The sequence below is a fragment of the Lonchura striata genome, chromosome 2, assembly GCF_050655825.1.
Source record: "Lonchura striata isolate lonStrDom1 chromosome 2, ASM5065582v1, whole genome shotgun sequence".
In the NCBI taxonomy this organism is placed as follows: domain Eukaryota; kingdom Metazoa; phylum Chordata; class Aves; order Passeriformes; family Estrildidae; genus Lonchura; species Lonchura striata.
The window spans coordinates 109,972,640-109,984,846 of NC_140704.1; the positions used below are offsets into that span (position 1 = coordinate 109,972,640).

At 36.7% G+C, this 12,207-nt stretch overlaps 1 protein-coding gene across 8 annotated transcripts in view; it reads left to right on the top strand.

Moving 5' to 3' along the window:
• The window catches only part of MIB1 (MIB E3 ubiquitin protein ligase 1), a 68,563-nt gene extending 58,450 nt beyond the window's left edge, over positions 1-10,113 (top strand). For 2 of the 8 annotated variants that reach the window (XM_021551558.4, XM_085571994.1), the window contains exons 17-21: positions 435-627; positions 1,626-1,704; positions 3,302-3,388; positions 4,542-4,642; positions 9,294-9,618. In XM_021551558.4, the coding sequence (XP_021407233.2) occupies positions 435-627; positions 1,626-1,704; positions 3,302-3,388; positions 4,542-4,642; positions 9,294-9,434 (601 nt within the window). In that variant the 3' untranslated portion in view covers positions 9,435-9,618. Of the gene's footprint in view, positions 1-434; positions 628-1,625; positions 1,705-3,301; positions 3,416-3,558; positions 3,731-4,541; positions 4,643-6,405; positions 6,715-9,293 lie in introns of those variants that run through there. The other 6 variants (XM_085571996.1, XM_085571997.1, XM_021551557.4 and 3 more) reach the window with 5 other exon arrangements.
• The last annotated feature ends 2,094 nt before the right edge of the window (positions 10,114-12,207 follow it).

The window sequence follows — 12,207 nt, forward strand, 5'->3', positions numbered from 1 at the left end:
TTATTTCCTTCCGGAGCCGGTGTGTGTCCGTGCTCGCCGGCCCCGTCCGCGGCGGAGGTTGGGCACGCGCGCCCTCTGCGGGCCGGCGCGGCGCGGCGCTGCGGCCGGGGCGCGGCCATGGGCGGGGCCCGCGGGCTGCCTCTGCCCGGCACCAGGCACGTCTCTGTCCGTAAAGCAAGCTCTTAGGCCGAGAGGGAGGCGCTTCTTACGTTCACAACACGATATCCTGACTTGTGTGTCCTGTTTCTGAACTGCTTTATCCGAGTGTGTGACCTTGCACTGCAGTATCAACTGTACTTCTTGGAAAAGGCAGTTCAGATCGCTTTATGATCACATATTGATGCCCAAGTGCATAGGATACATAAGCAGCCAGTTGATGTGCATTTTAAATGTTTTTTTAATTATTAAAAGTTTAACGCAAGGTTTCTTTGTAGTGGCCAGGTTGGTTCCCGAAGTCCATCTATGATCAACAATGATTCTGAAACCTTAGAAGAATGTATGGTGTGTTCAGACATGAAGAGAGATACTCTGTTTGGCCCATGTGGCCACATTGCCACATGTTCTTTGTGCTCACCACGGGTGAAAAAATGCCTCATCTGTAAAGAACAAGTTCAGTCTAGGACAAAGGTAAAAACCTCTGAAATTTATTGGTTCTTTTTCTTTTATAATGGAAAAGTAGGAAAAACCAGGGAAAAAGAGGTCAAAGAAATGTACATCATCTTTTATGTGGTATTGTGCCTTACACATGTCTCACTGGATGGAATTAATTTTGCTCTTTTCTGTTTGCCATGGGTTGGAACTGGAGGATCTCTAAGGTTTTTTCCAACCTGAACCATTTGATGATTCCATGATATATACAGCTCTCACACAAAAGGACTAAGAACTTAGAAGTTCTGAGTTAGGGTTAAGAAACCCTAACCCAGAATGTTAAAACATTTCTGTATAAGTACCTTTTAAGTGAATTTCATAGGATCATAGAATGTTGGAAGGGGCCTTTAAAATCAGTAATGTTGACTGACATCTAGTAGCATGTAATGAGCAGGGACAACTTCAACAAGATCAGGTTGCTCAGAGCCCTGTCCAGCCTGACCTTGAATGTTTGCAGGGGTGGATCATCTACCACCACTCCGGGTAACCTGTTCCAGTATTTCATGACCCTCATCATAAAAAATTTCTTTCTTATACCTAGTCCAAATCAGCTTGCTTTTAATCTAAAACTATTACCCCCTGTACTACTGCAACAGGCCCAGCAGAAAAGTTTGTTCCCATCTTTCTTATAAGCCCACTTTGAGTACAGAAAGGCTGTATTAACTTATTCCTGAAGACTCCCTTCTCTAGCTTGATCAACCCCAATTTAAGTATCCATGATGGAATAAAGAAGGAGAAAAGAAGAAATACATGGTGTCCTAAATGCTTCTCTGTGCCTGTCATTGTACTGAATGTGCAAAAATTGCCAGCAAAAACCTGTTCTTAGAAGTTAGCATGAGAACTCATTTAAATTGCATTTTGTGATGCTGAATGAGTTAAAAACCCCACTAAATGGAGCTTCGTGAAGCCCATGTGCCTTGCAAATTAATGTAGAGAGCAGGAGATGCACTTTGCTCACATGGGTGTGTTCTTTACAGATTGAAGAATGTGTAGTATGTTCAGACAAAAAGGCAGCAGTGCTCTTCCAGCCTTGTGGTCATATGTGTGCCTGTGAGAGTAAGTAACTTTACAAAACCTCTTTTTGGAGTAATTGTGAAACAGAACATTTTTAATCAGATTGCTAAAAACATTAGCCTGTATGTTTGTGTATGTCTTGTGTCTGGGTTAACAGCGACAATTAGTAATCTGATTTCAGGTTCAATTTACTTGGTAGTCTGGTGTGATCATCAGAATTTTGGCATTATTTGTCATGCTGGTAATAATTGGAGGACAGGGTGGAGGTTTTCAAGTCTTTAGAAAGCGTGTCCTCTTTCATCTATATTATTTAACTGTGAGTAGGCTTTCTCACCTTATAGAAGCCTACTGAATATCAGTAACACTTTGGTAGTAATTAGAAGAAATTTTATTGTTTTGTTGCAGCTTTTTGAAGGCATTCAGATAAGCAAATGGTGTTTCAAAAAACTATTGTCAATAAATACTTAGTATGCTTCACTACTAATCTACAAATTTGAACAAGGGCTGTATTTTGCCCCAAAAGTCACATCATGTATCTTTGCAAAGAGCACCAGTTACAGTGATTTATCCTGTGTAATGGTAAAATAGGTAGGAGATCTCTAGAAATTCTTTGGTTTTGAGTATATGAGGATAAAATTCAGCTATCACCTTGTCTCCAGACATTTCAGGGTTTTGTTGAAGGGTCATTTCCCTAGAGAAGAGCAGTCCTTATTGATGAGGATCTACACAAGAGGGAGGGTAATTGTTCCCATAAGTTACTGCTTACTTGGACTTGCTAAGGAAATCTGGTTTCTTCCTCTGTTCTGGCTGAGGCAGCTGACATCGAATCACTGACTATAGTTAGCCTGATCTGGTCTCTTTCACTGTCTGCAGTTGAAAGATGATGAGAGAAGTTTTTTTGAATCATTTCCCAGGAAAGATGACAACAAAAAGATTGATTACTGTGGTGAAGGATTTTAGCAGCACAGTACACGTTACCAAGTCTAAGCTGTAACAAGGACAGCAGAAGGTTTAACAGTTGTAGATTATTTCTTTCCAGATTTTTTTCTGGACATCTTGTTCAAGCAGGATGGAAGAGTCTTCAAGTTTGTGTATTTTGTAGGACCCACTCTCTTGAGTCACAGTACCCTTTCAACATTTGTGAGACAATAACTTGTCTTTAGTAGAAAAATTACAGCCCACTTTCTAGGATTATATCAAAAGATGTAGGTTTACTCTTAAGGGTGAAGAGCTGCATCTCTTTGCCCTGGAGCATTAGGACAGTTAGTGACATCTTTTGTTCTAAAGAAAAAAGCAGATAGGCCAAACATTCTTGGAAGTTCTGGTCTCAAACGTGTGATTACCTTTTAACTTCTGTAATTCTTGTGGACTAGACATCCATCTGGAGAAAGAGGAACCTCTTCCCTTGAAATGTCTTAAAAGGAGATAGGGATTAGATTTACTTTGAACGCCAAACAGGATATTGTTTAGGTGTGATTTGCAGAAAATAATGTGAAGATAAACTCAAGTAGTTCTTTGTATTATAAGCATCTGTTAAATCATTGCTGTATAGTTACTCTGAATAAACAAACCCATGGATAGAAAAAAAGAAAAACTAAGTGGGAAGATTCAGAATTAATTTATTTCTCTCTTCTCTCAGATTGTGCAAGCTTGATGAAGAAATGTGTACAGTGTCGGGCAGTTGTTGAGCGAAGAGTGCCTTTCATAATGTGCTGCGGAGGGAAAGGTACAGAAGATACCAGTGATGATATTTGTGAGTGACTCCAGAGCCCATACTCTTTCATGTTCCTCCACCAACTTATTCTCTTAAATGATCTAAGTATTTCTCTCCTTTCTGAAGAAAAGCTTAATGACAACAGTGCTATCAGTGCTAACAGTGCTGTTTAATGAAAACAGGTATCCTTTGCTGTTTGCACTACTTTCTGCATCGCTAGCAGCAAATGTAGTAGCACCACCAGTCATTACAGTGAAGAGTTGCTTCCAGCATTCGGAGTAGAATCCAAAACCTGTGTGATGACTTGGCCACTTACTAATGCCCTAAGAAATAAAAGCTGAAGATTGTCTGTGATTGTGCAAATGAGTAAATAATTTTTTTACCTCTGGTACTCTGAAGTAATGGTAAGTATTTTGCATCTAGGTACAAGCAACTTTCCTGAGGAAATGTCCAGTCTTACATCTTGTCCTTCGACTAGTTTTTAAATTCCTTGGGACTTATTTGAGTAATTTCTTTTGCTCTGTATGTGTATCGTGGTACACAGTATTTCAATTGAGTTTATGAGAATTGGAATATTAGTTCGTTCTTGTCATAGTGTTCTGAAATAGATAAATACAAGAATAGTCATTAAAATCAGGTTTTCAGTACTCACACTGGGAATCCAAGACTTGACAATTTTTCTTTCATATAGTCATACTGCTCCCCAGATCAGTCGAATATGGGAGTATTAATCTGAGCTTGTTGAAATTTTGAACAAACTGCTTCCAAGACACTTGGGCAGATGTGAACACCAAATAGAATCATCTAAGTCAAGATAAAAAAGTCATTTCAGTGTAAAGGAATTTGGCTTTTTTTTTCTTTAAACCAATGCAAAAAATATTTATGTCAGGAACTTCACTGACAAATAAGAATTCTCAGAACATTAAGGGACTACAACCATCATTATTATGGAAATACTTGCCAAAGAAGTGTTACCACTAAACTCAAAGAAATTTTTTGTTGAGCTGCAGTGATGGTTAGTTAATTTAATTAGATTATCAAAGATGGTTGACTAACATTTTTTTCAGATAATTGAAAAATTTTAGCTGTGACCCTGGAAATAATTATTCGTGGTTCATTACATTGCTGCGTAGTCACGTATCTTTATATTCTTTTAATCTTACAGCAAGTGGAAACATTCCAGTTTTGCAGAAGGACAAAGACAACACTAATGTCAATGCAGATGTACAGAAGCTGCAGCAACAGTTGCAAGACATCAAGGAACAGGTAAAAGTGCTGGATAAAAGTTGTAAGAATCATTAAGTGCAAGAACCACTTGATTGAAAAAGCCAATGCATCCTCTATTATTTAAAGCAAAATGAAATGTTGAAGTGCATCAGGGTTAAACTGTAGTTAGAAGACCAATATTTTTTGTGGGATGTGACTTCTATGTCCTCTGTGTACAGGGTTAAAAGAAAAAATTGAGTGGCCATGTTTGATAATCCATCTATTAGGGCATGTTGTGTTGATGTGAGTGAAAAATGATGCGCTTCCCAGTCAGTACATTCCCTGACTATTTAGCTGACCTGAATGTGTTGGTACAGCAGAAGCTGTTTTCACAGAACAGTATAAAAGTAGATAATCTTCACCATTCTGTGTCTACCTTAATCTTGACTTGTTTGTTCATTAACTGCTTTGGAACAATAGCTGACAGTTATAGTTATCTGTCTTATGAAGGGTATAGTGAACACACTCTTCAAAAAGCTGTGTAGCTGCAAGGTTAAAACTTTGAAAATATTATACATGTAATTCAAATATTTGAAATTTAAATGTTAATGTTTATCTTCATAATTAGGTATACTGTTAGCAGCTCTTTCAGCAATAAGGAATCTGGAGCATCTGACTGCTAGAATGAGCTTACTCTCTTCATGCCCTGATAATGTGACTTTTTTCTTCCATGTGTCTAACACAATTGGAAGCAACTTTTCATGGATACAAGAGACTGAGTTGTTCTAGCTTGCATTTTCCTCTAGTAGGCTTACATCAGTCCATAATACTTCAGTGGTGGCAGCACAACATCTGCTCCTGGTAGTTGTTGAATTCAGCTGTTTATGTGCATGAAAGCCAGGAATAGAACATGTAGTTGCTAGTTTTAGGGCCTGTGTTTCTAAGTGTTTCTTAAATTTGAGAGCTGATATGCTTAACTGAATGTCTGTGAAGGGCTTTTCCTGTCATGTGGTGACTGGGCCAGCACCCCAGTAATAGAAATTCAAAAGTTTCCTGTGTAGTTTTTATCTGTAAAGAACGTGGAAGATTGAAAAATGTAATTTGAAAATGCATGTGTGTCTTACTGGGCAACTTCAAATGTTACTGTCATCTCTGATGGTTTGCATCCACTGTATAGTTTCTGCTTTACTTTTTAGCATTGAATGGAAAGCATAAGCTTATTCTTTTGGCATTTCAAATAATACATGCAAAAGATGCCAGATGCATGCTTAAATGCAAGTAATCTGTTTTCTTCAGATACATTTTTTCAGGGTACTTCAGGAGTTATAGAAGATTAGAGTTCTGTTTGGGTATGCTGCTATTCTTATGTATAGGCACATGAAAAGAAAACTATGTTACAGTTTTTCTTCTTGATTAGATGTGATCTCAGTTTTTTTTTTTTTGTTAGTTTTCCTTAGGTGCTGTTTTATTCTCTCTGATTTTATCTATCCTGTGGCATTTTGCTAGCCAGCAGCCAAAATTGTTCAGTGCCTCTGACTAGAAGGAGATGGTTCTGGTCATTCCTTGTGTGCCTCTTGGCTTGAGACTCTTGTGGTTTTTTCAGTGTCTTTTGTGCTTAGCCTTGTAACAGGGCAAGTTGTATCACACTTGTGAGTAGCCAGTCGGGTTTGATTAAAATTTATCATCTCATCTTTTAAATTTGTGCTTGAAATTAGGCATAGCATTCCATTAGAATTGTGTATTCTTTTGATTTGTGCTGTAACAGTTCAGTCTTCGTGTTCAATTTATATTTTTCTACTTAAAATTAATTTGTTCTCTCTCAGCAGGTATAAGCCTTTGTTTCAACTCATACCTTCAATGATAATCTAATATGTTAGTGCAGCAAGCTTTTAAAACTATTTCTGGTGCCAAGCAGAAGTGATGCTGATGTCAACAGAATCTCCCACATCTGATGACCACACCATTCTTCAGGGATTCCCTGAATGTGAACCCTTTTGACTGTAATTGCAATACCTTCACTCCATTTCATACATAATCATCATCATAATCCATCTAATATCTTACGTATGTTCCTTCACCATACTTGCATCACTTTCTTCTTCCTTAAAAAATAAATTTATTTTGTCACTGTGCACCTGTATATTGTTGTAAAAACTGTTTTTCATAGTGAGGAACTGATACTTCAAGCAGTTTAAAACACCTTGTTAGTGATAAAAATATTATCTAAGTTGCAAACTCAGTTATACTTAAGGTGCAGTGGGCACTTTGGCAGAGTACTTACCTGAAGAATTGTCATCTAGAACAGGCGTAGTGCCTTTTTATACTATTTGTTTTCCTTTGAATGATGGGAATCAAATTTTGCAGGCAGATAAAAAATGGGGTTTCATGCAGAAGACATTCTAACAAATAGTACAATCCTTACAGGTACTTATTTCTCATTTCTTATTTTCTGCTTCTCAAAAGGCGCATAAGGCTTGCAGTGAATTTTCTTGCACTGTAAAAGTATATGTAAGGTGGTGGTTAAATAAGGAATTGCCCTTCAGAGTTGGATAAAACTCAGTTATCTGGGCTTGTATCCCACTGGGAGACTGCTGAACTAATTGAGAAAAGCCTGTCACAAGAGAATTGTATAGCAAACAGGAAGTTTGTTGTTCTGCCAGCTGAGTCATCCTACTGTGTGAAGTAATTCAAGTGTTAGTATAATATCATGTTAAGAAATTAAACAGCTAACCTATTTCACTGTGCTTCTGTACTAAGCAGGAAAAATAGGGTAGTTTTCTAATACTGCATGACTATAAAATGAAAATGTTGGGATTTCTGTCCTTTACTGAATAAAACAGTTCAAAGTAAGGGTGTTTCAACAGATTATTTTTTTTTATTATTATTATTTCTGTCCCCTTAATGGATGTTTACATTTTTAAATGATGGTGTAGCATTTGGAGATACACAGACCCTTGTAACTTATGTAATTCTGATCCTATATTTAGACACAAAAGCAAATAAGCCAAAACACAGAATAAAGGCTACACATAAGGAATTTTCCCAAAGATAAGATGAGTGTTTGCTTTGTCAGTCCTTTGTGAAATGTCATCATGCCAGTGCTGCCAAGTTATAGACACATGTCACACAGCTATGTATTCACTGCTTTGGAAATAGCTGTTTCACTGATACCTTAAGTCTGAGAGTTACTGAAGGAGGAATATTCTAAAGGTCCTATTGATGTGCAGGATATGAAGGTGATGATTTTGTGAGAGAAGAAAAATGAGCAGGACTGACGGACAGGAAAGGTTTATGTAAATTTTTAATTTGAAAATGTTTTGTTACAGTACTGTGGAAATTCTGGCAAAGCTGGAGCACACCACCCTTCAGGGCTTTTTTTAAGCATAAAATTACTTAAGGTTTTACCTGGAAGTTTTACTTTCTTGCTAGCCCATTATACTAGTATCCTGGAGATTAAAATAATGATTTGGCCAGATTCCATGCCAATTTAAACTCTTAAGCAGAGAATTATGATGAATTCTTTTGGTCTTCAGTTAAGCTGTTTACTCTAGGAAGTAATACCTGTTGATTTCATAGAAAATGTGCTCTAGGGTTTTTCTGAATAGGGTACCTTGGTATGGATTCTCTCATGCAATGAACAAATTGAAATGAAGCCCCAGTGATGAGTACAGAAGCAAGTCACAGGTGCAAGATGGTGATAAAATGAATTTGTATTTGAAATACGAGCTTTGTCAGTATTTCATGTTATGTACGAAATCAATGTTTGTAATTGTTAGATATATGTAGTATGTCTCAGATAAGAGGACATGTTAGATTTGATTTTTTTTCTACAGTATGGTGTTAATTTTCATCTGCTGTAACATCTATTCATTTACTAACATTTGATAAACTGTTATAAATGAAATCCTAGTATGGCTGCAATATGTTTATGGTGAAGGAACATGCCATATGCAAGCTTCAATTTCTGCACAAAAGTTGAAGGACATTGTTCCTTAGTGGCTTGGTGCAAAATGAATTTTGCTGTTGAAGAACTTTGGGCATTGACCATCACTTCACGTTCAGCAATTAAAACTGATTTTAAAAGTTTGCTGTGCTGCTGTTATGAGTGAAGGTTACAGATTTACTAAACTGTTCTTCATTTGAAACCTGAGGTGTTCTTTTGGTTAAAAGTCTAGATAACTTCCACAAAGTACTAACTTTTGCGTATCATATTGATTATACAACAATTTTATTCCTTCTGCGGGTGTTGAGTGTTTGGTGTTTACAGGTAAGTATATGAATGGCTAGCTAGCCTGAGAAGTTTGTAAATCATTACCCAAACATTGCATACATCAAGCTGGTTATGTTTTGTTCCCTGGAAGATTACATTATGTAAATGAGAATATTTCCAAAGAGTGTTTCAATGTTGCACGTTTGCATAATTATATTGAAAATATGATGTCAGCCTATTACTGGATTGCCTTAATTAAAGAAATCATATTTAGAAAAAATCTACATAGTTGTTTGTGTCATGAAGGGGTAGGAACAGCCTATATATTTTAAGTCCACGTGGAACAAAAATGGGATTAAAAAAAATATAGTTTAGTGGCCATGGCAGTTATCTGCTATGCTTAGGACATATTTGTTGTTGAATTTCAGCAATTTATATGTTGCATATTCAGTACCATATAACTACTGTCACTGGCTAGTAACCTGTCAAAATCTTTTGCAGACGATGTGTCCTGTCTGTTTGGACCGCCTGAAGAACATGATCTTCCTGTGTGGCCATGGAACGTGTCAGCTTTGTGGAGACCGAATGAGCGAGTGCCCCATATGCCGCAAGGCAATTGAACGGAGGATCCTTTTGTACTAAACAGGGGCCAGGGTCTTTTACTGTGTTGTGAAAGAGTAAGGTCATGTTGATGCTTTTAACCCTCTATTCATTTGAATGGTAGTAGAGGGTTCTAATGAAAACATTTCTAATACTGTAGCACAGATTTGTTACATAGTAATTGTTTAAAGACTGTGAACGCACCAAATAAAAGAAACAAACAGTATTTGAATAGTCAGCTTGTAGCTTTACTCTTAAAAAACGTGTAAGCCTAATGCTAATGTAAAGCAGTCTTTTTTTCATTTTGTTTCTGTCTTCTTCTCCTTAAAGTTTAAACGGACAATCTTATTTTGGTTTTGTTCATGTGTATCCTGTATGTGTCAGATGTCAAGTGATGTAAGGGAATTTTTTTTTTATATTGTCAATTACTACCAAACATAAATATTTAGGATTTGTTTTTTGCTTTTTTTGTGTCAGCATTTCCTGTGCCAGTTCTGATTCACAATTAATTTGTCTTGAAATACACAGCCATGAAAAATCAATACAAAATATATACACAGTAATAATAGATAGGCTATTCCCATAAGATCATGCCTCAGAATGCGATGTTAGGGTAATTCTGATTTCATGCCCTTTGTTCCTGAGGATGGGTTGTGTAGCAAAAACTAAAAAAAAAAAAAATCTGTTTTAGAAGCATTATGTTTCCAAAACGGCACTTTGAGCTAACAGGTTCAAACTAAGTAACGTAAATAGCGAGCTTCATAATTGTGCTGATTACTTGACTTTGTATGGAATTGCTTTTAACTTGAGTGGAAAGGAGAATATTTGAGCAGTGTGTCAGTTATCCCTTTTAGATTATTGAATTTGGTCCATTGTGTAGAAACACACACATGCGGAGCCGTTTAAAAATTGTGGATCTGTGAATTCAGAAAAAACAGATTTTGTAAAATTTCCTTTGTTTATAAGTGAATTTTATTGTCTCCAGGCAAGCAGTGTCAACAGCAAAAGAGAATATTCAGTATTGATTATTCATCTAAGTGGGGTATTAACACCAGAACTTACCTGTGAGCATTACTGAATAATACTGCAAATGAAGATATTGCTGACAGAACAGTGAATCTGTGAGCTGTGCCTAGCTGCACTGAATTTTGCTGAAGGAGTTTGTTTTCCCTGATATGATCAAGAGCTATTCCTCCTGACCCCCAAAATGCTACTGTTACAGACTGCAAACTATTCACATTTTGAAAACAAATGGATCTTTTCATCCTTCTTGGTAGTAGAAAATATGTTGATTTAAGGATTTCTTGTAGCTAAAAGGAATCTCTGCTTACTCCTAAGTGATTCAACAATTTTCTGAGTGCATAGTTATGTAGCCCATTGCCATTGTGCAGACTTCATTTGGACGTGCTCTTGCAGAACAGTAAAGAAATCCATGCTGGAGTTACTTAGGTGCCTTACTTGCAGCTAAGACTAATTTTTCATTGATTTCTCATTGCTTATGTCTAAAAATGTGGATAAAAGGATAGTTCAGGGAAAGATCCAAGAAAGGATAATGTTTTAATTGTGGTATTTTCAGATAAATCAATCTGTCTTCTGAAACTTATGTTGATATGCCTGAACTGTGCAAATGTTGGCAAATGTCTCAGAAGACTGTTACTAATAAACTGTAAAGATAGACAAGCCTTTAAGCAATAAGATTTAAACACTGAAAAAAGTTTTCCAGGAAACAAGTACAGTGATATATTGGAAAAGTCTGTATAGAGGGACTTTTAACATCATGAAGTGGTGTAATACACAGCATTACAATAGTCATCTTTAATCCTCATCCAGCATTCCAAATGTTCCTCATTATTTTCAGTGTTCTTTCATTGGACACAATCACAATCTGGAGTCACTGTAGTAGTCTGGTTTATTTTGTATACTAGTGGTCATTTGTTCTGAGATAATGTGCATCTGTATTCTTGACCAAATGAAGCAGCCTTCCCCTTTGTTGCTTCTTGATTCCTACTCTAAAATACCAAAATTTCAAGGAGTTTTGGAAAGTTTTTGATGTAAGGCCTTGTTTCAGTTCAGCATTTTGGTATCTCCACTTGAACTCTTTGTGCATCTGAGTGTTCATTGCAATTTTCATTTGGCCAATGCATACGAAGGTTTTTTGTTGGTTTTTTTTTTTTTGTTTTTGTTTTTTTTTTTGTTTGTTTGTTTTTTTGGGGTTTTTTTGGGTTTTTTTTTTGTGGTGTTTTTTTGGGGTAATTTTTTGCTGTTGTTGTTGGTTTTTTCTTTTTTTTTTTTTTTTGGTAGCATGTTTTACAGCTGAACCTTTTATAGTAGGCTTCAGTTTCTTGTCAGGCTTCCCCTGGAAATACTTCTGTAATAGGATATGCCATTTAATGATCCATTCTGAGTTTTAGCCTGTCATGCATCAGATTTGTACCTTGATTTCCTCTATCTCTGGCAGACATATTTTGTTCTCATAATTCTTTAAGGGAACCTCTGCAAACTTGGCTGCACAGATGCAGGGTGGATCTCTTCTTGATAACACAACTCAAAACTGAAACCTCAGTAGAGCAGTATCCATTTTCCTGAATCTTTTTTGCTAGAACAAGCCAGAATTACTTGGAAGTATTCCAGCTTAGCATCAGTTGAATAATTCAGCTGAGTTAGAACAGATCTGAAGCATCCTGGTTAGGAAACTGGATATAAGATGCAAGTTACTGTTTAACACCCTCAGTACTTGAATACTCTCCACAGTCCTATGGAAATGGAGACAACAACTGAAGGTATTGCTGTAGGAGCAGTTTTGTGTCCCATACTG